This window comes from Malus domestica, chromosome 15 (assembly GCF_042453785.1).
Source record: "Malus domestica chromosome 15, GDT2T_hap1".
Lineage (NCBI taxonomy): Eukaryota > Viridiplantae > Streptophyta > Magnoliopsida > Rosales > Rosaceae > Malus > Malus domestica.
The window spans coordinates 25,571,468-25,594,299 of NC_091675.1; the positions used below are offsets into that span (position 1 = coordinate 25,571,468).

At 37.3% G+C, this 22,832-nt stretch overlaps 2 protein-coding genes and 1 long non-coding RNA gene across 4 annotated transcripts; all 3 read right to left on the reverse strand.

Annotated features, from left to right (window-relative positions):
• Positions 1–118: 118 nt before the first annotated feature.
• LOC103401389 (nicotinate phosphoribosyltransferase 2-like) lies at positions 119–6,308 on the reverse strand. Its single transcript, XM_008340105.4, has 15 exons — positions 5,945–6,308; positions 5,687–5,834; positions 5,454–5,573; positions 5,194–5,328; positions 5,014–5,075; positions 4,683–4,758; positions 4,050–4,151; positions 3,581–3,697; positions 3,400–3,458; positions 2,549–2,723; positions 2,208–2,342; positions 2,035–2,133; positions 813–921; positions 561–673; positions 119–457 (listed from the first exon to the last, which is right to left on the reverse strand). The coding sequence occupies exons 1-15, from the start codon at positions 6,091–6,093 to the stop codon at positions 380–382; spliced, it is 1,677 nt and encodes a 558-aa protein (XP_008338327.4). The 5' UTR covers positions 6,094–6,308; the 3' UTR covers positions 119–379.
• A 969-nt stretch (positions 6,309–7,277) lies between these two features.
• LOC114824859 (uncharacterized) lies at positions 7,278–8,792 on the reverse strand. Its single transcript, XR_003773285.2, has 2 exons — positions 8,470–8,792; positions 7,278–7,595 (listed from the first exon to the last, which is right to left on the reverse strand). It is a non-coding gene; the product is annotated as an uncharacterized lncRNA (long non-coding RNA).
• Positions 8,793–13,963: 5,171 nt separating this feature from the next.
• Positions 13,964–17,101, reverse strand: LOC103401390 (transcription factor SPATULA). 2 transcript variants are annotated; one of them, XM_070814511.1, is made up of 9 exons: positions 16,615–17,101; positions 16,132–16,227; positions 15,939–16,004; positions 15,778–15,843; positions 14,819–15,097; positions 14,670–14,739; positions 14,422–14,551; positions 14,280–14,325; positions 13,964–14,186 (listed from the first exon to the last, which is right to left on the reverse strand). In XM_070814511.1, the coding sequence occupies exons 1-8, from the start codon at positions 16,993–16,995 to the stop codon at positions 14,292–14,294; spliced, it is 1,122 nt and encodes a 373-aa protein (XP_070670612.1). In that variant the 5' UTR covers positions 16,996–17,101; the 3' UTR covers positions 13,964–14,186; positions 14,280–14,291. The 2 variants fall into 2 exon arrangements, with proteins under 2 accessions (XP_070670612.1, XP_028950943.2); XM_029095110.2 differs by having other exon boundaries at positions 13,964–14,325; positions 14,422–14,515; positions 16,615–17,100.
• Positions 17,102–22,832: the final 5,731 nt, after the last annotated feature.

Below are 22,832 nucleotides of genomic sequence, written 5' to 3' on the forward strand. Positions count from 1 at the left end.
CGGAGTATCTTCTACTCAATGGCACCATAGAATTTTTGCAGCTTTGCTGCCACAGTGATGGAGATGGGAAAAAACAGTTCAAGTCCGTTCCAATCATGTGGCTCAGTGCGAACAGCAATTTTCCTTCTTCAAAAATTTTTATTCCAAAATCTTATTAAAAATGAATGATGCATCGCATTGTCGAAAAACAACATGCAGGTAAGGAAGCAACAATTATTCCATTAACAAGTAAAATAGTAAATTACCGTTCCACAACTGAGCTAAATTATGTATTCCGACAGTGTTGTACATGCTTTTGACTAGTTAAGGGAACTACTTCAATCGTCACTTGCGCTTAAAAACGTATACCACTTCATGTATACCTTTTGCTAACACAAACTCACTGCAACTCCCCAACAGGTGCTTCGTTGAGCCACAAGAAATGAATGAAGTCGTACAATTCCGCACTCACACTAACCTGCTCAGCGTAAAAATAGTTACAGTTAAAAGTGCAGTCACTGAAAAATGAGAATAATTTCAAAAAAGATGCATCAGTACCAGTTGATTCAGTTCATTCATACCTTGTACGGCGTTGGGTTTAGTCTCCTCATGTGGTCGGGACGCATTTTCTTGAGTTGTGTAATGCAGCGCTCCCTAATGTCCTTTAATGGTGGCAGATCTTCTCTTACTCCACCTTCAATGAACAGAAATCCGGGGTTAGACATTACATTCACCAATATTACGAAAACAAAAAAGGGACGGTAGTGTGCTCAAAACTATATGTTCGGATGATGTTCTATTTCCAAATGTTATCAAATATCCTGAAAGTCTACCTGGGCTGCCAGGCCAGAAACATTTCATAAGTTCTTCAACGCGCTGTGGCACCACATATGCTCTCTTTGATTCATTAAAAGGGTGACGACATAGAATTCTTTCTCCCACCTGCATGTTGAAATATAATTCAGAGACATTTCTGATTTATCATTCTAGTGATCATCACATGGAGTGAACTCTTTACTTGTATAGAATCCAAAGACGCAAGCCAAAGATATACACTCAACTTATAAGCCTTAGGGATACGAAGAATTAAATACGTCTCATTAGATGTTCTGAAATATTACTCTCTTCCATTTATATCTGTGTGTGTGTTTCACTTCGGATTAGGGACTTTGAGCCACCGACGCTCCTATTTGTGGGTGTGGAACTCACATAAGTGCAGAGTTAAGCTTCATCATTTAGTTTTTTACGCTTTGTTTGTCTACCTCTTGGGAAAATAAATTAATAAATCCTGCCCATCTTGACAACTATCATGTAACATTATGAGTTTCATGCACTCCATTATTATTCCAACAATAAAAGAGACACCACAATTTCAGTACATCACTTTGCTTTCCGAGTCTCTGATGTAACTAAAATCCATAGATTGACATGATAATAAAAATATACTCCTAGCCAGTGTTCAAAAAGCCTCGCCTAGGCGCTAGGCAGTTGGCCACCGCCACGACTAATCCCTAGGCGTTTAAAAAATAAGAAAGAGCGCCTAGGCAGCCAGCCTGGACCTGCCTAGGCACCCGTGTAGACTGCCTAGGTCCTGAAAATAGGTAACTTCCATTTTGAATTTTATTTTTCAATAAATTGTATGAGACTTGTTGGATATTTGGATGAACACGAATTATATGCTTGTTCCCAATGTTTTTAATGTATCCTAGTACATTATAATTTATATGTCATTCTATTTGGAATATTATGAATTTAAGTATCCCTATACAATTATGCATTTTTGTAATTATAAGTAGAAATTTATTTATGTTATTAATAAATTTAATTAAAATTTTAAAAAAGACGTCTAGACGCTAGGCCCCTACATGCTGTCGACTAGCGCCTCGCACCTTTTAGAACCTTGCTCCTAGCTTGCAAGCTCTTTGGAATAGCTAACCCAAATTATGAAAAATGTTTCCGTTTGCACTCTGATATATGAATGATAAGGATAACATTTACTAAACAATTTGAGAATATATGTGTGTAATGGATGCATAGACCAAGTTGACAAGGTACCTTTGGAGGTGGTTCATTTTCCCCTGTCATTATATCTACCAGGGGATAACCTTCTTTCCCATACAGTCTGTAACTCCGCTTTTTACAAGGAATGGAGACCTAAAATGAGGATTGAAAAACATTAGAATCTAAACGAGAGTGGTACAGGAAATTTGTTAGAAGTATGATCAAACCTTTGTAACATCTTCAGAAAGTTTTATTCGAGGCTGATTATTTATCTCAACAAGCTTGAAAACGCACCCTAAAGCAGCTTGAGCATAGCAAGTAACTACATAGGTTCCAATTCCAAATGAGTCAACCTCATGACCCTACAAAAGAAATAGATTAATCTAATTAAGAAATTAGGTTCCAACAAAATGTATTTAGTCCTATGGTTCTAAATCGCTGTATTAAAAGATAAACAACTTAAGGGTAGACATATCAACACTAAATAAAACCAGCACTCAAATGCCTCTGTACAGTTCTTAAGCCACATCATAATTTATTTAAAGCCCCATAACTTCAGAATCATTACCTGTTTGTTTAAAGCATCCAAAGTTTCCTCGTTCAGATCATTACTAGCTGTAATATTGGTCTTTCCAAACCAAGGTACTCCAAATTCTTTCTCAATGGTGCAGAAAATCTTCCGAGCCTCGCATGACAAATATGCTAGGTCACCTGAATCCAACCTAATTCCGGCTGCTTTGTACCTGGACATAGCATCATCGAACTCATCAAGAGAGCTACAAATGTACTTCGTTGAATGCCTAAAGATACCAAACTAATTAAGTCAAGGGTCGTGAAGCTGCCTGCACATTGCACAAATTAATATGGATGTCGCAATGGTAAAAAAAAATTCCAAGGACAAGGTTAATGTAATAGTTCCTAGAGTAGAGGCAACTTTCTGGAGAAATTTTTCAGTGTGCCATATTTTATTTAAAAAGTAACCTGCAAAATGGCGACCTTTTTTATGAAGCAACATCAACATAAGCCTGCAACAGTGGTGTAAACCGGCCTATGTCTTTCGCTCACTTCTAAAAGGGAACCTTTATTCAATAAAGCAACCAAAACAGCCCCCCCCCCCCCAAAAAAAAAAAAAACAGAGGCTTCATGATTAAGAGGTCAAATGCCTACAACCTTAAAGTTTGAGCACTAATATTGGCTTCAACCCCATAAAACGAAATGCATTACCATACGAACTGCTTTTGAGCCTACATTATAAACCATAGTCATCATTATCAACCTTATTGGTGTTGCCATAGTTTTGCCATTGGAAACCAATAGAGGATACCTAGTTTTGTAAATCCATTCCAGATTGCACAATACTAAAATCATCAAGTGGATAAAAATGATTAAAAATGGTGCACGAAATTTTTTCGAACATACCCTAAATCATTGAGTGCTAAAGCAACGGCACAATAGTTAGGGATTCCACTCCTCATAACCTGATAAATAAATGAAAGGCATGTTGCTAAAGAATCACTTTATATAAAGAGACAATAAAGTATAAGTGGGCCGAAACCACATCATTAAACATTATGAAGTAAGCTGCATAATGTTTACTTACATCATATGTGTCTACAAGAGCTAGAAAGTTACTAGGGAATGCCAATGCATATGATGTGAATGCTGCTAGCTCACTTTGATTGGTCTCGCCAAAAGTTCCATTTAATGATTTTGACCACTGCAAAGAACACGGGTAAGCGTTGTCAAGGTCTGAGTGAACTGATCTTAGATCCTATTATGATATCAAAACAAAAATTCGAGATTAAATGTGTAAAACAGCTGATGAAGGCAGAAGGGGATATGAATATGCAAAACTTTGTGAAAGTACGACAGATCGCGTACACCCACAGACACATATTTGATGAAACTGAAAGGGTTTAGTAGTCCAACTAAAGTTCAATGGCTATGAACATATACGCCATCATGCACAAATTTTTATAACTTAAGTAGAATGGAAAGAACACACAATTAAAAAGCATAGAAATAAAAAAAAAGCATATGAATTTTATCTGAAGAACAAAATCAAACACCTGAATCTTGCTTAACCAAGTCTGAACCAGGCTAACAAAATCCTCACAAGTACTCTGGCCATCACTGCTATGAAGTGATTTATCAATAATCTCGTCAGGGCTCTGTAAATGATTAAATAAATTAGAAACAGTAGCTTCACATGCAAGGGCACGCAAATCATGATGAACACAATATAATGCCCATAGCACTTAGTGTTTCAATGTCATGGAACAAGAATAGACACTAAACTTAATCTAGTAATTTCCCTTATCACGTTTGTAATTTACAAAGGATTCATGAGATATCACGTTTGTAATTTCCCTTATCAGATGAAAATCAATAACATTACGGCCGTGAAATTTTATCTCAGAATTAATGAATAAACAGTATAGCTTTAGCGTTCAACTAACGTCATGCTAAATACAAGAAATGGGTCTCAAACATTGAAAAACCTACCTTATAATATAAATATAGTGGTATTTTAATAGGTAATAGACTTACTAGTTTCTAGTTTACCTCTGATGATATAATTGTAGATATGAACTAAAATGTTTTCTACAACCTATTAGGGGTTATGCAGAATAGATCCCAAGTCTTTATGCAATTGAAGTTGTACTTTCTAAATTCCCAAAAAGGATAAAAGAGTTGCGTACCATAAATGAGCTGACAAAAGCATGAGAATGGGTTCCACGAAGTGGTATCCCGAATAACTTCCCAGCTGCAACATTACTGCCAAATATAACATAGAGATAAAAACAAGTTATTCCAGATCTTTACTCAGAACGACAAAAGGCCGCTGATTTTAAGTCAAATGAAATGAGATTCTTCCAGTTGTCCAATATCAGAAATGTGTGAATATGATTATATGACATATATAGAGAAGTAAAATGCTTTAGAAAACGCAAAACATAATCCAAAAGTATTGTTAAAAAACAAAAATCACAATACTAATATGCCAGCAGCTGAGTTTTCAATAGGCATTACCTTGTTGCATGAAATCCTCCCAGGTAACAGTACCTTGATGCCCCTATTCCCCCATCAGGTCCCTATATATCAAAACGAAGACATTTTTTTACTAAGATAATCCGACCACAGAACTTGGGAAAAACAAATCCAAAATGTGAAAAACCTGAACTTGTCACAGCCCAAGCATGTTCCAGATACCTGAGCCCGTCGAAGCCCAAACTCAAGTAGGTTCTTTGATTCTCCAGCAACAAAACGATGCCTTGCAGCATTCGTAGCAACTAAAGATGCATAATTAACAAGATTCAAAAACGGAGTTTCGAGCAATTGAACCACCTGCAACAATAAAACAAACGTAAAACAAAACACACAGCAAAACGACTAGAAGGACTGACAACAACAACAATTAACCACAACAGTTTAAAGAAAGCCGAAAACAAAACTAGATTAACGGTTCTCACCGCAATTGGCCCTTCAACTCGAATCAGGGGAACCTTTGGAAAAACAACTGTACCCTCAGGAATGCCATACACTTTAACTCCTGAACAATCAACTCCTCTAAGATAGTCATAGAATCCATCCTACAGTTCACCATTGCATTTCGATTATTCGAGCTTTTGATACACATGCAAATCACAATTTCAAACTACAGAATGCAGTAAAATTTACAGTGAAAGTTTCAGAAGTGATTTACCTCGCACGAAGAAGACAATGATTCGCGGACGAAGCCGATATCATCCTCAGTCAATTTGAAATTGGCAATGAATCTGATGCATTCTTCCAAACCGGCAAAGATTGTGTATTCGCCGCCGAAGGGGTTCTTCCGGAAATACAAATCAAACCTGTAACGGAAATAAATGTAAAGCTCTGTTTGGTTGCCGGGAAAGTTTAGAATTTTCCCGGGAAACAAACGGAGTGGGAAAGCAGAGAGAGAGAGAGAGAGAAGACTGACACAGCTTGTTCGTTGTGCTTGCCGGCTTTCCAGTAAGCGTAGGCCATGGTGAACTGGTAGAGATCCGTGAGCAGGGGGGTGACCATTGGATTGGTGGGGGGCGCAATGACCCGACCCGAATCAATCGGGCCGTTCGAATTCGCTTCCATTAGTATATTGGTTAGTTCTTGCTTCTGCTTCTGGTAAGATATATATGTATGTATATATGTCTACAGAGAGAAGCTAGAGAGAGGAGAGAGAGACCGCTATAAACGAGGAAGAAGGCGTTTTCTCGTACAATTCATCGAAACGCAGGAGACAGAGGAGAGACAGAGGAGAGACAGAGGAGAGACAAGGGGTGTGTAGCTGACTTGTCGCTGGTTTTGTTAAACAGCTTCATAGACGAACCATATATACTTGGGAGGGGTAATGATGGTATAATATTTTTATTTTTTATTAAATAACTATACTTTTAGTTTTTATTAACACAAAATCTTACGTGATGAAATTTATTAATATGATATAAAATTAAATTTCATTAACTAGCATGAAAAAAATTATGTTATACAAGGTAGTTTAGTAATCAAGTTAGTTTTAATTTCGATTCCAGTGAACTAGTAAACAAGTTATATGAAATCAATATCATTTTTACTCCGATTCTAGCTAGTATAGTAAATAACTTTAACATGAATCTAATTTTGTTTCCTTCTCAATCCAATTCCTCCTCAATCAGATTCTTCTTCAATTCAATTCCCATCAATCTGATTACAGATTAGTAAACGTGCCCTTAGATTTTATGATCATCAGAACCCACAATCATGGTTTTGATGGGGAATAAGGACATGCACTTGAAAAGATGACAGATGCTGAGAGTCTTCAGGGACACAGAATTCAAGGGGCTTCGGTTCCGACTGCCTGCACTTTCACGAAGACTACGCCATCAAACCCCATAAATTAAGGGTGCGTTTGGTACGCAGACGGGACGGGACGGAACGGGACGAGACGGGACGGGACGGAACGAAGGTGTAATTTTTGAAAAAGACATGGGGTATATTTAGGGGTGGTTCGGTATGGGATCCCATACCGAAACCCTTGTCCCGATTCCCAAACCGAAATTTTCGGGAATCCCAATTTCAATACCGATCCCAAACCAAATTTTCGGGAATCCCAATTTTCGGGAATCTCAAAATAGTTTCGGGATTTCGGGACAAATCGGGAATCCCGAAATGGTTTTGGGCTTTTGGACTAAATTTGACATATTATGCTTTTGGGCTAAAATTCAACATTTTATATTGAAAATTTGGGCTTTTGGGCAGACTGCCAATCTGCAGCCCAATCTGTTGTTAGACTAAAATTTGAATCTTTGCACAAATCTGTGCAATCTGCCTATCTGAATCTACCAATCTGAATCTGTGCACAAATCTGTGCACAATAACATATGTGATCTACCTATTCAATTTCTACTACACATGCATGCAATAAAAATAAATTAAGTAACAAATCCAAAAGCAAAAAAAATTAGTTACAAGCCAAGGTTTTAAACTAAATAAAGTAACAAACTCAAAAGTTGAATAGGAGATGGTCCTTCAAATCCCTTCTCATATATTCCCATCAGTAGTTCACGTTTCAGAAAGTAGTCCTCAAACTCATTTCCTTTTGTTGCAGTTACATCCTGAAGGAAATCATTAGTAACTAGATTAGGAAATCACAAACAACTATTGTTTTAACCAAAATCATTAACTCAAAGGGTACATGGAAACAACTCCGATGTCAAGAACTCCGAAGCATATGACTTTTATCAGTACTCCAAAATAAATACAATGCAAAACAAGTCTTAACTTACACTGAATAACCAAACCGTAGGTACAGAACCTTTAAATTACAATATCAACCAGAATCATCAAGAATCTTTGTCCAAGAAACAGGTCCGAAGAGCTAACTTTTTAATACAAATGACTCAGATGTACTAGTTTTAGCGGTTTTACTCTAATAAAAAATTCCCTCATATCCTAATTGGTTTTTCCATGTTTATCCTATATAAATCACCACATCTTGCAACCAAAAAATAGTTTAGTAATTAATACTAATTACTATAATCACCATTTATGTGGATCCAATCATGGATGGATCCAGAAAAGAACTAGACCAATGCTTGTGGTCCTCGCCAATTTACCCTTCAACTATGCATTTTACCCTTCAAAAATTGAAGAATCTTGTCGAGCATGCATTGCTCACCACACAAACAAGAAGAGAATAACCTCCACATATGCTATTAAACCAGAATATGAGGGAGTATTAAATCGGAATCTGAGAGAGTATTAAACCACAACCTATTAAATCAGAATCGGATCTGTGAAACCAAACAGAGTATTCAATTCAACCACAGCCTATTAAAACAGAGTATTAAACCATAGCCTACTGAACCATTAGATCAATTAAATAGAATCTGATTTGTGAAACCAAACGAACCCTAAAATTACAAACCCTAACCTAGAATTCGTAAATTAAATTTCACAAACCCTAAATTAATTCCCATATTTATTTACCTGTGTCTGAGACTCTGAATCTAAGAGATAGAATCGCGTGAGAGAGTCGGAGACTCCTGAGAGAGAGAATCGCGAGAGAGAGTCATGATAGAGAGAATCGTGAGAGAGAGACCTCAGACCGGTGGTGGCTGTGACTCTGTATCGTGAAGGAAGGGAGAGACGGCGAGGGATGATCCGCGTGTGGTGGTGGGTCGGTCAATGGCTGGCCAGAGTTGGATTTGAGTGAGACTGAGCTGAGAGCCTGAGACTGAGAGAGAGAGACTGAGAAATGAAACCTGGAAGCCTTGACGGGGACAAACAAACAAAGCTGAAAGTGAAACCTGAAAGCCTAACAAGGAATAGATGGACGGCATAGATTATTTTGAAAAATCAAACGGTTCAAATTAATTCTAATTATAATTAAAAAAATAATATATATAATAATTAAATTTTCGGTTCGGTATGGGAATACCGAAATATTGAAAGGCAATCCCAATTCCCATACCGAACTTTCGGTATTTTTTCGGTATGGGAATACCGAAATTTTGGGAACATCGGTTTGGGACATTTTTGGTTTGGGATCGGTATTTTTTTGGTTTGGTTTGGGAATTTTGGGAATTTTTTCCACCCCTAGGTATATTTGTCTTAAAATGGTAAAACATTGTGTTCCACAGACGTGGAACAAACCCGTTCCAGGGGGGAGGTGGAACGCAAAAACACCCAAAATCTGTCCCTTGGAACAGCCCGTTCCACCCATTTTTGGCGCACCAAACGCGGGACGGAACGCCTCGTCCCGTTCCGTCCCGTCCCGTCCCACGTACCAAACGCACATCGAAAGCAAACCTATAATAAATAATTTTCTAACGCAAGTAACCTTTTTCTGTAATAATAAAAAAGAATTGAGCTCTTGACGACGTGAAATTAAATTTTGTTAGTGATTAAATTAATATTTAATATAATAAAATTTATCGTTTGACAAAAAAATAAAAATAAAAATTCATGACTGACTTCGCTCCATCGCTCAATCTCTTGGACAAAAAATCCATTAAATGTTTTGTTCTGTTTTATGGGCCTTTTTTTGTTGTTTTTTGTCCTTATAATTAATAAAAATTCATTAAATGTTCTTGGTTAAAAGGTTGTTTTGTGAGTGGCTTTTCGATAGAACTTTTTTATTTATTTTTATTTATTTTATATATATTTGTATAGATGAAGTCATAGAACTCTTAGGGTTCGTTTGGTGTGCTAAATGACTGGATCTCAGGGATATAATTGGATTGGCAATGACTTGTAAGACAGTACTTGTAACCCATGTATAAAAATATGTTGGATAACTTACTCTATTGTGGACTCATAATCCATCATGTCTATCTCATATTTGACATAACAAACAACGGATTAGACTCAAATTCATTTTAATTGATCACAACCTGTTTCATCTGGCCCACCTAACAAGGCCTCATAGTTTTGAAATTCTCAAATAATCAGATTTCAAAAATATTGAATCTAGTATGAGTTTATGAAATTCCAAAATTACGATTCCTAAATCGGAAATGATATGTATTTCTTAAACTTTTTGGATTGAAATTGGAAACGTGTATTTGACCGAAAGTCAAGCCTTCGAGAATGGTTCAAATATAAAATTTTCAAATCACCTCAATTTTTGTTACGTTTCTAGAAAAGGCACTTACAAATATAAATGATTTCTCAAAAAACATTTCCAAGAGAAACTTGTGTAAGACTAGCCATCTCCATTTTTACGAAAGTAAAATGCTTTGATCTCCCTGTAAATTTGTTATATATAATTTCTTGAGTATCAAGTAGTGTAGGGAAAATCTACTGCAGACAGTGTGTAATCGCCTAGTGATTCACATACTATCTCATTTTAAAATTGGTACAATTGTTCTAGTTCAGTATATTACGATATAATTGAGTTGGTATTAATTAAATAAGGAATTAACTTGGTTCTTTAATGATTGGGAATAAGTTCCTCTTGAATGCATTTTGTAGCCGATTCCTTCAAATTTTGCGCTTATGATTAGAACTGTTTATATGGTAATTGCTTTGTAGAGATCATATTTGAAGAAAATTAATTAAATGTGAGATCGTTCGGTATTCCAATTGTAAAAAGAGAATGACAGATTTGGTAAAATAATTATGAACCGTCTATTTATTTTCTACAATTGATTGACAAACCAACCTTAGTTTTAACTGATTCTTTTTTGTAAATATAATATTTATATAGTGATTTATAATATGAACGGTTCCTATCATAAACCTATAAATCGGTCACTAAGTGAATTGAGGAGGAACTCCTCAATCTTGAATAGCCAAGCCTTTCTCTAAATAATACTAGTGACAAAGTACTATTGTCTATAGATTTCTGCCATCCTTCCCTTCCATTTCTTAGGAACGCTGACAGACATAAATATTGTTATGTTTATCCCAAACAATATAATACATAAATACGCAAGTGGTGGATTGCTGTAGTGCGTAAAGTCTTCTTCTTCAATCTACTACGGGTTCAAACAGCCCCCTCTCTCTTTAGTATAAATTAGTATAAAATATTGCTTTTAATAATGATAAAAAAAAAATATATATATATATAGATGTATTTGTTTTTTGTTTTTCCTAGCTAGTAACATAATAAATAGATTGGTTGGTTTCAATGAATCTGCTCCAGATTAACAAGTCAAGATAAGAATCTACTTAATGCCCTTAAATAGTTTTATTTCTTCCTTTTCTTTTTCCACCTCCTGAGAATAATTCCCATAGTCCAGCTGAGTTGAATCTTTATACCAGAAAAAGGAGAAACAAAATGAAGATGAACTTGGTGAAAGTAATACCCTTGACTACCTTCAGCATTGAACTTTCCTTCGAAGTTGAAGACAAAACACAACGTACAAATTGGGTGGCAACCTGTAGTAATACCTATTTATATGTGTCGTGTTCATGTCAACTCATTCGTCGATAACATGCAAGTTAGTACAAAAATAATAGCAATATAATGCAATAACTTACACACTATTCATAAAAAATGAATTAAAGCTATCAACTTGTTAATATAATATTATATTCGTGTTGATTTCGAGTCTTGTTAACGTATTGTATCCGAAACTTAGTTCTTAAAACTTTCTTGACCCTTGACTTGTATGAAATTTTTTCAGTCACCTGTGGAGAAATCCAAGTCAATTGTTGGAAATTCCAGTTTTGTTGTTCAACGTTTATTCCATCCCATTTGCTGGTAAACAGACCAAGAAAGAAAAATATAAGAAATATGGAAAGAGTTGTTCATTTCAAGCTAAAACCTGAAATTTCTCAGTGATCCACAGGTTTTAGCAAATTTTTTAACAATCGATAAAAAAAAAAAATCGGTAATTTGTAACACCTCTACTCAGAAAGCTCGAAGATCCTGAGATCTCTACAGAAATCAAATATTATAAAGTAATGCCAAAGCAATGAAACAAAACACTACAAAGCTTGATGTTATGAACAAGGAAGAAAATATCGGTAATATCGGAAATATCGGTAGTCCGAAAACACGGAAATATCGATGGAAATATCGGTAAAATATCGATATCGATAAAAATTACATGGAAACCACGGAAATTGTAAGAAAAACTTGGAAATTTTTATTGAAACTTTGTAGGATGTTTATTTAGTCAATTATCTATTAGTTTATCATAAAAAATTGGAAAGAAATGCATTGCATGATGGATTTAACATTATCAAGTTGATTATATAGCGAGCTGACAAACATTGTGAGTGTAGAAAATATGTAGTAATTAATGAAAGAAGTCTAAACACACCATAATCATTTATATATAATGAATTAGTACAATATTTTACACTTTATACATTGCATGGTAAGATACATAAGTGACTTAGTACCACATAGAGTTCCTATGAGGTTCAAAATTTTCACTATCTTCATCATCTCTATGTGTAGAGTGAGTGTATTGTGAAGAGTAGTTATCCAATTTAATGAATAATCCAATTTAATGAATAATAATCCAATTTCATAATAATCCAATTTAATGAATAATAATCCAATTTCATAAAAAAATAATCCTAATATAAAACATGGTGATGAATAATAATCCAATTTGATAATAATCCAATTTAATGAATAATCCAATTTGATAATAATCCAATTTAATGAATAATAATCCAATTTGATAATAAAAAAAAACCTAATATTAATGAATAATAATCCAATTTGATAATAAAACATAATATTAATGAATAATAATCCAATTTGATAAAAAAATAATCCTAATATAAAACATGGTGATGCAAAATCTAAACAAGGCGATAACAAGCCAATTGGCAAAAATGATTAAAAAAATCTAAATTGTCTAACTGACCGACACTCTTATAGACTCATTATATCACTTTTATAGACTCATCTTACCCTTATAAATTCATTATTTTTCTTGAAATTGATTAGAATCATTAGAAAAACAATTTTTTGCATCTCCATATGCCTAACCAATAAATACAACTTCTACTATTTCCCTGAAATTATATATATTCACTTTTTCCCTGAAATTGAGTCCTTTATCCTAATCTAATCTAGACTCCCAGATTAATTTATATTTTCACTCTTTTTCTGAAATTATATAAATTGTGCAATTGAGTCATTTATCCTAATCTAATATGGACCCTCCATCTTGATTCTCACTCTCTGTCATGCTGCCACGTGGCAGCCCACTAACCCTCACCCTATCTCTCTCTCTTTTCCCGAGTCCCTCTCGGACCCCTCACTCTCTCAGAGTTCTCAACTCTATCTCTCTCTCGAACTCTCGTTCTCTCACTCCATTTCCCCGATCGCACCCACACCCAGGCACACCCAAATCCGTCCACCACGATGCCAGCGCAGCATCTCCACCATCCTCTTGAACTCTCCCTCCCTCTCCTTCGTCTCTGGGAAGCACGGCGACGCGCAGAGGAAGCTCGGCTTCCCCGATCGCACCCACACCCAGGCACACCCAAATCCGTCCACCCCGATGCCAGCGCAGCATCTCCACCACCTTCCTGAACTCTCCCTTCCTCTCCTCCGTCTCTGGGAAGCACGGCGACGCGCAGAGGAAGCTCGGCTTCCCCGATCGCACCCACACCCAGGCACACCCAAGTTTTCAGGTGAGATCCGACTAAACCCTATGTTGATTACCTCTTGCATGCGTGAAATTTGAACCTTATATGTGAAATTGAAGTTCAAAATCGTGTTTTTGCAAGGTTTTTGGGACGAAATCGGCTCAGGAATAGGCACACCATCTCCGGCGTTCTTCTCCGATTGCACCGTTAAAAAAATATCACGATATTTCTAAAATATCGCGATATTATCGATAATATCGCGATATTTTAACGAAAACCCCTTGGATACCACTTAAAATATCGGTTTGGGGAAAAACCGATAATATTGGCGATATATCGCCGATATTATCGATATTTTCTTCCATGGTTATGAACACGAATTTCATATAGTTCATATATAATGAACAGAGGGCGTGCAATCTTAGACATGACAGATGATTTATAATGTGACGAGGAGCATAATTTCCAAATAAAAGGAACCATAGAAAGAAGGGATAGATAGAGTTTACATGTGTCTCATCCCCACCTTACTATTCCTACCAATTACGTATCAAAAGCCTTGCCAAAAGCATTGAAGAGAAAACTCTTACGAATCGCAGGTCTGCTATGAGGCATACGCATAATTCGAGCATGCAACTGAGGCTCTGAGAAATTTTGGAGAATTACATAAGCTGTTACAAGTTGTGGCTACACCAAATCCAAAATGTGTTAGGGTAGCCGAGCTTAACGTGCATCACCTGTGCCTTCTTTCAGTTTTGATGGCATCGTTCGAGACCCTTCTTCCTGTGCGCATAGTAAATGCAAATTACATAGTGAACGTACGGTGCACATAACCATGTGAAGAACGGATACAACATCATATTGATCAAATGTACTTACTTATCAATGTGAAAGTATTGTTCTATAGTATTCAGGAGACCGCCTTCCTGCCTGTCCCTTCCTATGATGCGTGTATCAAACGTACCCTTCGGATCTGATACTCGTGCATTAAAGGGAAGTGAATCAGTGGCTGTGCCTCCCAATTCAAAATTTTCAAACAAACAAAATACATGTTAGACCAACACTAGGATCCTGTGTGCATACTGTTCGAGTTATTTGAAAGGGCAACTGTAGGATCATCGACCCACCTGAAAGATTCATCTCCGAACGATTTACATTAATTTGTTGGTGCTGCAAAAGGTCCTCCCTGCAGATTTCCTTCATATGGAAAATAATGTAAAAAGGTTAATATCGTTTGCTTAGTTCAGTATGCATTATTTACACAGCGATAATTTACCTGAGATGAGGCTGGCAGTTGAAAGGGTCTCAAGTGAGTCTGAATTGACGGTTCCAACCCAAACGACGTCTCTGAATTAACTACATTTGACATGTCTGGTACATATGACTCGTTTGCAGCGGTGCATTGGTTGGATAAATTGAACAAATTTGTCATGTCCAAATGCAGAGGCCTAATTTCCTTACCAAGCTCCATTCTCATTTGCGAGAGCTGTACAGGTTGCAGCGTTCCAGGTAGGCACAAAGAATGTAGACTCATACCATTTCTCATTGATAACATCTGAAGTAAAAATCACAAAGTAAATCAATCAAAACCAAGTTCTTGATTTTCATCAGTGCTAGGCAAGTTTCAACCAGAACCATAAGATTCTTCAAACAGTGCACAAACCGCAGTCACTGTTGCAAAGCTAAAAGCTGACCTATTTCATTCAACATTAGGGCTCCTCATCGGGTTCAAGGCTGACAAAAGCTAACCATAGAAGAATAAAAGATCTTAAATGTTATCTGAGAACAGACTTATCATAAGAGTGAGACTGCTAAAACTTTGATTTTAGTCTGACCACGTCATTGAATCACATCTACCAATTGTTATCTCGTAGAGGGTCAAATTCAATTATTCCTCGCCAAAATTAATAGGGAAACATTTTGGAAAGCAGAGCAGCAAGAAGTTGTGCGACAACCTGACTCTCTTTGGCTCTTTGCTCCAGTATAGGATCCTCCTTATCCCCCTAGGTGCATGCACATGGTTGAATCATGCAAATCATATTTGAGTTTTCCTATCTCTTTCTCAATTTCATGATAAAACCAGCAACAAAGGTCTTACCTTGGCATTTCATTGAATGGGGAATGCAATGTGTGGACTCAACATAAGGGATACTAGAATTAACATGAGACACGAGACAACTATGAAGAGCACTTGAAGCTTCACCGGAAACTAAGAGCAAGAACGAAAGCTAATACCTGAACTTGAAGCTGAAGCTGCTTGAGGTACTCAATGGCTTCATCAAGCATAGAAGCTTTGTCCGTCTGCCCACATTAACAAGATGAACCGTCAACCCAATAATCAAAACGACTCACACACAAGAGAACAAAAATCAAGCATCTTGGTGTGTCTAGCTTGCCTTGTTAGAATTTGGGATGAGATTTTGCAATGCCTTCATTTTCTCGTTGATCCTACTCCTCCTCCTCTGCCCAAACAAACGGAATGGCATCAAAAATCACCAAAGAACACGATTTTGTCACGGAAAAAAACAAAACAGATACCAGAAATTTGCATATTAATTCAAGTAAGAGGCTTTCAGATTATAAACCAACCTTTTCAGACAAATTATGAACTTCTGCAGCTCTGCTTCTCTTTGAAGAACTCCGTCCCCCACCTGACTTCGCTTCCACAAACGCTTCAAGACCCTCCTAAATTTACAATTCCTCAACATATTATTCAACTTAAAAGATTCACATTAACTCACGCTAACAAAAGAAAAAAATGGGAAATTAAAAATATCCAAAATCTTGTTTTTTTATCTTCTTAATTACAGCTTACTGTTTCAATCAAAACACCGTCCTTTTCCTTTCCTTCATTTTCTTACCAACCAAACGGACCACAAAGAAAATAGTATCAACTCTAAGGGATCAAAAACTTCAACTAACCAAGTAAGGCATGAAAGTCCATTAATTTTAAATACTCTTATTTTCTTGCACTTTCCCTACATTTTCTCAGCAACCAAACACACCTTACTAAAAATATATATTAAAAAATCAGAACTTTACAAAATTCCAACTCTCAGAAGAGCAAAGTACCTCGCTTTCACAGTCATACTCGTCGGCCTCGTTCTCACTCGCCCCCAACGAAGACGACGACACATTGGGATTACCGGCGGACACAAACGCGGCGGAAGAATCAATGGCCGTGATCTCGTCCCCGAAGAAACCAGAGTGGCACGGATGCTCGAGATTACCAGGCAGAAGAGCACCAACGGACGGCGAGGGCGAAAACAAAAACTGCGGGGCCTTCCCGGGCTGGGCCACAACGGAGGCCAAAGAACTAGACGAGCGCACCAAAATCTGCTGCAGAAAAAGCGACATGTCGTCGGAGGCCGAATGCGGCTGAGCAGGTTGAGAAGAAGAAGAAGAACAAGTGGCATTTTTGTAATACCGATCATATTCGTAAAGGTCCCCCATTGCTGCAAATTTTGCTCTGTGTTTTTTGTGTTGTTTTGGATTTAAGCTTTTGTGGGGTTGAAATTTTTTATGATATACTTTGTTGCGTCTGGGAGCGTGGCGGAGTGGGCGGGTTTACGTTTGTCTGCAGATTAAACTAAACTTAATTAAACTAAATTAAATTAAAATTTAAGAAAAACTAATGAAAAATGTTTGAAAATTTTGAAATTTAATAAAAAAACAAAAATATGTTGTAAGTAAACAGTATCAAGAATGATTTTTCAAAGTAAAATTATCATTTTTCATTAAAGTAAACAAAACAGAAGTACTTTGTTAAAACTTTTTAAAATTTAATTAAAATGAACCGTACATGAGTGCTTTGTTAAAACTTTCTAAAATTTAATTAAGGGAGATAAGTGAAGAGAAGTCGCACTCACTGTTGCACGTGAGGGGCACCGACTGACGGAGTACTCGTAGTAGTGGTAGTGTAAGTACCGTTTCTGCAATTAAATTAAACCTGTTGCATAGCTTTCTGAGTATTCTGACTCTTTCCCTCCGTAATCCGTATACAGTTTATGAAATAAATTATAATAATTAATTGGTAGTCTCTTTGCGTGTTCTTCGTTTTCAGTTGTAGGAAACCATAAAAATGGAACCAAATTTTTGTAAGTTTAACTGTAAACATTGGAGGTAGGTGTATTTACATATCGAGATTGTCTCAGTCTAGGACTAAATGATCCAAATTTGATGGTTAATCACTTCAACGCATAAGTTACACCAGAGTATACAAGAATTTTTGAACCATAAATTCCTTTACTTAAAGATAATTCACTTGAAGAGATTGTAAATCAAGCCAAAACTTGAAATTTATAATTATTTTAGTTTTCGCTCATTATTCTTATTCATCACCTTTTTCATTTACCTTACTGAGTTCTACACCACAAAATATGTCATAGCGAAAAACAAAAACTTCAAATTGATTATAATTCTGTTTTTCTTTCATTGCTAGGAACTTATCAATTTAATTTTCCTTGGATTCTAGCCAATGTTGTAATGTATTTGCAATTTGACAAAGTTACCAAAGGCCTTTTAAAAAAGAGAGAAAGTAAGAAGAACTCGTTGTCAAATGTCAATGCATGTCAGGCAAAAATGGAAGTACAACCCGAAAGACACAACACTGCAGGTCAGCAGTGTTGTGTTCTCTTGAGTAATCGCCACTCATCAAGGCTATCGTGACCTTTGAGCGTAAAGGATCGCAAGTACATGGACAAGTCTAAATTGGATTTCGACCCAAATAGAATGCTGCGAATTTCTTGAGTGCTTTTGTTCACTCCCTAAATATGCAGCTACTCGCAAAATCCACTACATTTTAAACTATCATTAATCATATTTTCAAATAACAAATCAATATTAGAAGTTGCAGAATTAGAACTAAAAACTTATAAAAGTACTAGGAGGATCCTCTCCGAATCCACTTTGTGAGGATCCTGAGAATCCTTAAATCGTATCCGTTCATCGTATATCGTACGAATAATTTTCATCTGATACTACTATTCATATTTAATTTAAAATAAAAGTATTTAAAATGATTTCTGGCCGCACGATGTATGATGAACGGACACGATTTGAGGATTCCCAGGATCGTCATTCACAAAAGTAAATGTATATGGATATATGTTTCAGTTTTTCTATAAGAGTATGTCTCGCTCAATGGTTCGAGTTTTGTGTAAGTTTTAATCGTGGTAAAATCGTGGTAAACATTCATTATTTCTGTATGCAAGATTTAACATGTTGATGCACAAAATCGGAAGTCTTGGAATAACGTAAATCCGACCGTGAATCTGCAAGTAATGTAAATAACACAAGATATATCGTGGTTCACCCCAAAGTTTGGGCTACGTCCACTCTGATTGTATTGTATTTCTCTGAGAAGTGAGGGAGAGAGAGCTCTGAGAGTGAGAGCGTTGGGAGGGTGAGGAGTCTTAGGAATTGGCCTCCCCTAATTGTGAGGGTGAGGGGTCATTTTATAGAATAAAGACTCCTCACTTATTACATATTTGCCCCTTCCTTTATCACATAATTACATTTAAGTCCCTCAAGTATTTGTACGAGGTCTAAATACGAGGCCTTAAATATGGTATAAACAGTAGTCCCCCAAGTCTTCAATCAAGAGAGTCTTTTGGCTGGAGACTTGAAATTCAGTCCATGTGTGGGCCGAAGTAACTAGATGTTGCCTTGAATTGATGCTTGATATGAGGCGGTGCTCAATCTGAAATGATGTTTCAACTAGAAGTAGCACATACTGCGAGGTTGCTCGGCTCGTGGCTTATGTTGCCTTGGTTGGCTCGGCTTGTGGCGTTGGAAGTGAGGGAGTCCCTTTTATAAAATAAGGGCTCGCTCCTTAATACATAAATGATAGGCTAGAGTCGATGCTCGTAGCGAGGCGGTTGCTCAGTTAGCGGCGTTGCTTTCTAATGAAGGTGAGGGAGTCCCTTTTATAAAATAAGGTCTCGCTCCTCAATACATAAATCATGGGCTAGAGTCCCCCAAGTACTTTTCATGAGGCCCAGTTGAGGCCCCAATATATGGTACATAATGTAGTCCCCCAAGTCTTTAGTCAATAGAATCTGTTGGCTGGAGATTTCAAATTGAATCCATGTATGGGCCGAAGTGGCGGTTGTTCGGAGGCGGTATTTGTATACCCTGCACTGAAGCTTTGTAAGTAAAGCTTTGAAGCTGGAGTTTTGTAAATGAATCTTTTGAAGCTAGAGCTTTTGTAAATGAAGCTTTTGAAGCTGTTTGACATGAGTGATGCTCATGAATGTTTATGTATGATTGATATGAGTGATGCTCATGAATGTTTGTGTATGATTGACATGAGTGATGCTCATGTATAATATGAAGTACTGGGCGTACTTTTGATCACCTGGTTGGTGGCATGAATGGGAGTACATGTTGTACATTTTGATCACCTGGTTGGTGGTAATAGCGGCGGGTTGCCGAATAATTTTGGAATACTGGGCGTACTTTTGGTCACCTGGTTGGTGGTAATAGCGGCGGATTGCCGAATAATTGTGGAGTACTAGGCGTACTTTTAGTCACTTGGTTGGTGGTAATAGCGGTGGGTTGCCGAATAATTGTGGAATACTGGGCGTACTTTTGATGACTTGGTTTGTGCTATTTTGGGCTTATGGGCATTCGCCCTCTACACAACATTCCAGCCCATTTATTTTGGGTTTTGCTGTTTTTTTTTTTACCCTCTGATGGGGTTTATACAGATGTCTCCGAAAGATATGAAAATAAATTACATCATACAAAAAACAAGAAAAGTAAACCACATCATTCTGGTGGGGTGTTTATTCTTTGCTTTTGCTTTCTCTTTTCCACCGCACTCTCTGTCTCTTCACCTGGTAGGCAAAAAGAATCATGATAGAATAATAATAGGAAGCTTTATCTTTTTCCTCTCTACTGTCGGTCTGGGTGAAGTTTATGGCTTCCTCTGGAAATAATTGTTGACTGCATAGCTGTATCCATAATAGTAGTGTTGACTGCATAGCTGTGAGAGTCTTTGATTCAGTAAAGTAATATGTTTTCCTTACCAACACAAAAGCGGAGAAAGTGGCGTGCTGGAGGAAAGCCCTCATCTTTTTCTCATCAACACAACCCGTTTCAACTTTTTCACCATCACTCCCCTTTTTCTTTTTCTCTTTCTTTCGCATTGTCTGCCATGTAAGCACATGACCCCTCCATGACTGCACCATTTTTTCTTTACATAGTTTTCAAAAGCAGCTGATGATTAAAGTCTTCAAAATATGCCTTCAAAATGAATATGTTCTGCACCAGCAACTGCACTAGAGCGTTGAATATGTTCTGCACCAGAGCGTTCAAAATAAGACCGCAGCAACTGCACCAGATCTTTGAATATGTTCTGCCAGTTCTGGTCACTAAATGAATATGTCTTCAAAATATCCCAAATACAGCTTGCCGACAGACTGCCCAAACCGTAGCCAAATCTATATCGTCCCTGGAGTTTCCGAACTCGTTAGGGTCCAGATCCGGAAAGTCAAAGTCTCCGCCGCATCTTTTTTTTCTTCTAGAGTGATGACAAGATATCCACATTTAGGGCGCTGCCAAGGAGGACTTAGAACTGCCTCTACAGTGGCCTGAACTTTGATTGTAGAACCATTTCTTGCCTCAATAATAGAGCTCTGACCAGGTTATTGCTAAAAAGGGGATCCAAAAAGGCTTTAGCATTTGGTGTAGCTACTACTCTAAGATTCAGGTACTTCTCAGAGAGGAGCTTTAACGTCTTCAAATGGCAGTGATATCAAGGCTTTGGGTAATAAGCAAGCAATCAACTTTTAGAATATCACTTAGCTAGAAGTCGAAAGCTTTAATTGTTTGGGGGTTGCGTGGATGGGAATAGCGGTGAAAGGAGAGAGTCATGAGAGTGAGCCGTCGCCGAGTTTGAGAAGTCCAGCCGTTCCGACGAAAAGCCTTCAGACATCACTCTTGAAAATTACGCTTCTACTAATGGCTGCGCAAGATCCGTTGCCTTGATGGTGGTGAAGGTGTCGAAGTCGTCCTTCAATTTCTGCTGCAACTTGGAGGAGGAGGAGACGCTATCGTTGGGGTCGACGAAGCCCCAATCGGCGCCGTAGAGGACGCTGGTGGGTCGCACGTGGAGGGGACGACAGAGTCCCTGGGCCGAAGATATCCTGATTGCATTTTTTTCTTCTGCAATAAATGATGGGCTCGTACGGACATCGAGGGTTGCAGTTGCTGAGATGGTGGAAGATAGGCCGTGCATCCCTGGCGCAATTGTTTTCAAACAAAGACCATCCGTTTCTTGAGACTCAGGGTCTTCAAAAGAGGAAATTATTGGAGAGATAGAGATTTGGTTTCTTGGGTTTTGTAGATCCACGGTGGACATTGTGGTGAGGTTTCACGGTGGTGAAATGAAAAAATGAAAGAGAACCGACATAACTTTTCATGTCGTTTCCCACAGACGGCGCCAAATGTTGATGCACAAAATCGGAGGTCTTGGAACAATGTAAATTCGACTGTGAATCTACAAGTAATGTAAATAACACAAGATATATCGTGGTTCACCCTAAGGTTTGGGCTATGTCCACACTGATTGTATTGTATTTCTCTGAGAAGTGAGGGAGAGAGAGAGCTCTGAGAGTGAGAGCACTGGGAGGGTGAGGAGCCTTAGGAATTGGCCTCCCATAATTGTGAGGGTGAGGGGTCATTTTATAGAATAAGGACTCCTCACTTATTACATATTTTCCCTTCCTTTATCACATAATTACATTTAAGTCCCTCAAGTATTTGTACGAGGTCTAAATACGAGGCCCTAAATATGGTATAAACATAACAGTTTTGATTTTTCAAACCAATGATATGCACTAAGGAATAAAAATTACAATGTTACTATGAAGTTTGTGTCATATATGGCACAAAATATGAACTATACATAAATTGTAATACATAAACAATAGCTGGTTCCAAAATCAACTCATTTTTTCTCTCATATCTTATCTTATCTCAATGTACTTTAATTTTTATAATAATACATGTTGATGCACAAAGTTGGAGGGTCTTGGAACAACGTAAATCCGACCGTGAATTTGCAAGAAATGTAAATAACACAAGATATATCATGGTTCACCCCAATGTTTGGGCTACGTCCACACTGATTATTGTATTTCTCTAAGATGTTGAAGAGGAAGAGAGAGAGCTTCTCTGTGAGGATGAGAGCTCTGAAAGGGTGATGGTGTGGCCTAAGGATTGGCCTTTCCTAATGAGGAGAGTGAGGGGTCCTTTTATCGAATAAGGACTCCTCACTTATTACA

Excerpts from the sequence above, each read along its gene's own strand:
- LOC103401389 (XM_008340105.4), bottom strand. The coding sequence starts at position 6,093 with ATGGAAGCGAATTCGAACGGCCCGATTGATTCGGGTCGGGTCATTGCG. Across the intron at positions 5,574-5,686 it reads CATTGTCTTCTTCGTGCGAG|GATGGATTCTATGACTATCT; the intron begins GTAAATCACTTC and ends GGTGAACTGTAG. Across the intron at positions 4,759-5,013 it reads GGAGGATTTCATGCAACAAG|TAATGTTGCAGCTGGGAAGT; the intron begins GTAATGCCTATT and ends TATATTTGGCAG.
- LOC103401390 (XM_070814511.1), bottom strand. The coding sequence starts at position 16,995 with ATGGGGGACCTTTACGAATATGATCGGTATTACAAAAATGCCACTTGT. Across the intron at positions 16,005-16,131 it reads TTCATAATTTGTCTGAAAAG|AGGAGGAGGAGTAGGATCAA; the intron begins GTTGGTTTATAA and ends TTGTTTGGGCAG. Across the intron at positions 14,552-14,669 it reads TTCGGAGATGAATCTTTCAG|CCACTGATTCACTTCCCTTT; the intron begins GTGGGTCGATGA and ends TGGGAGGCACAG.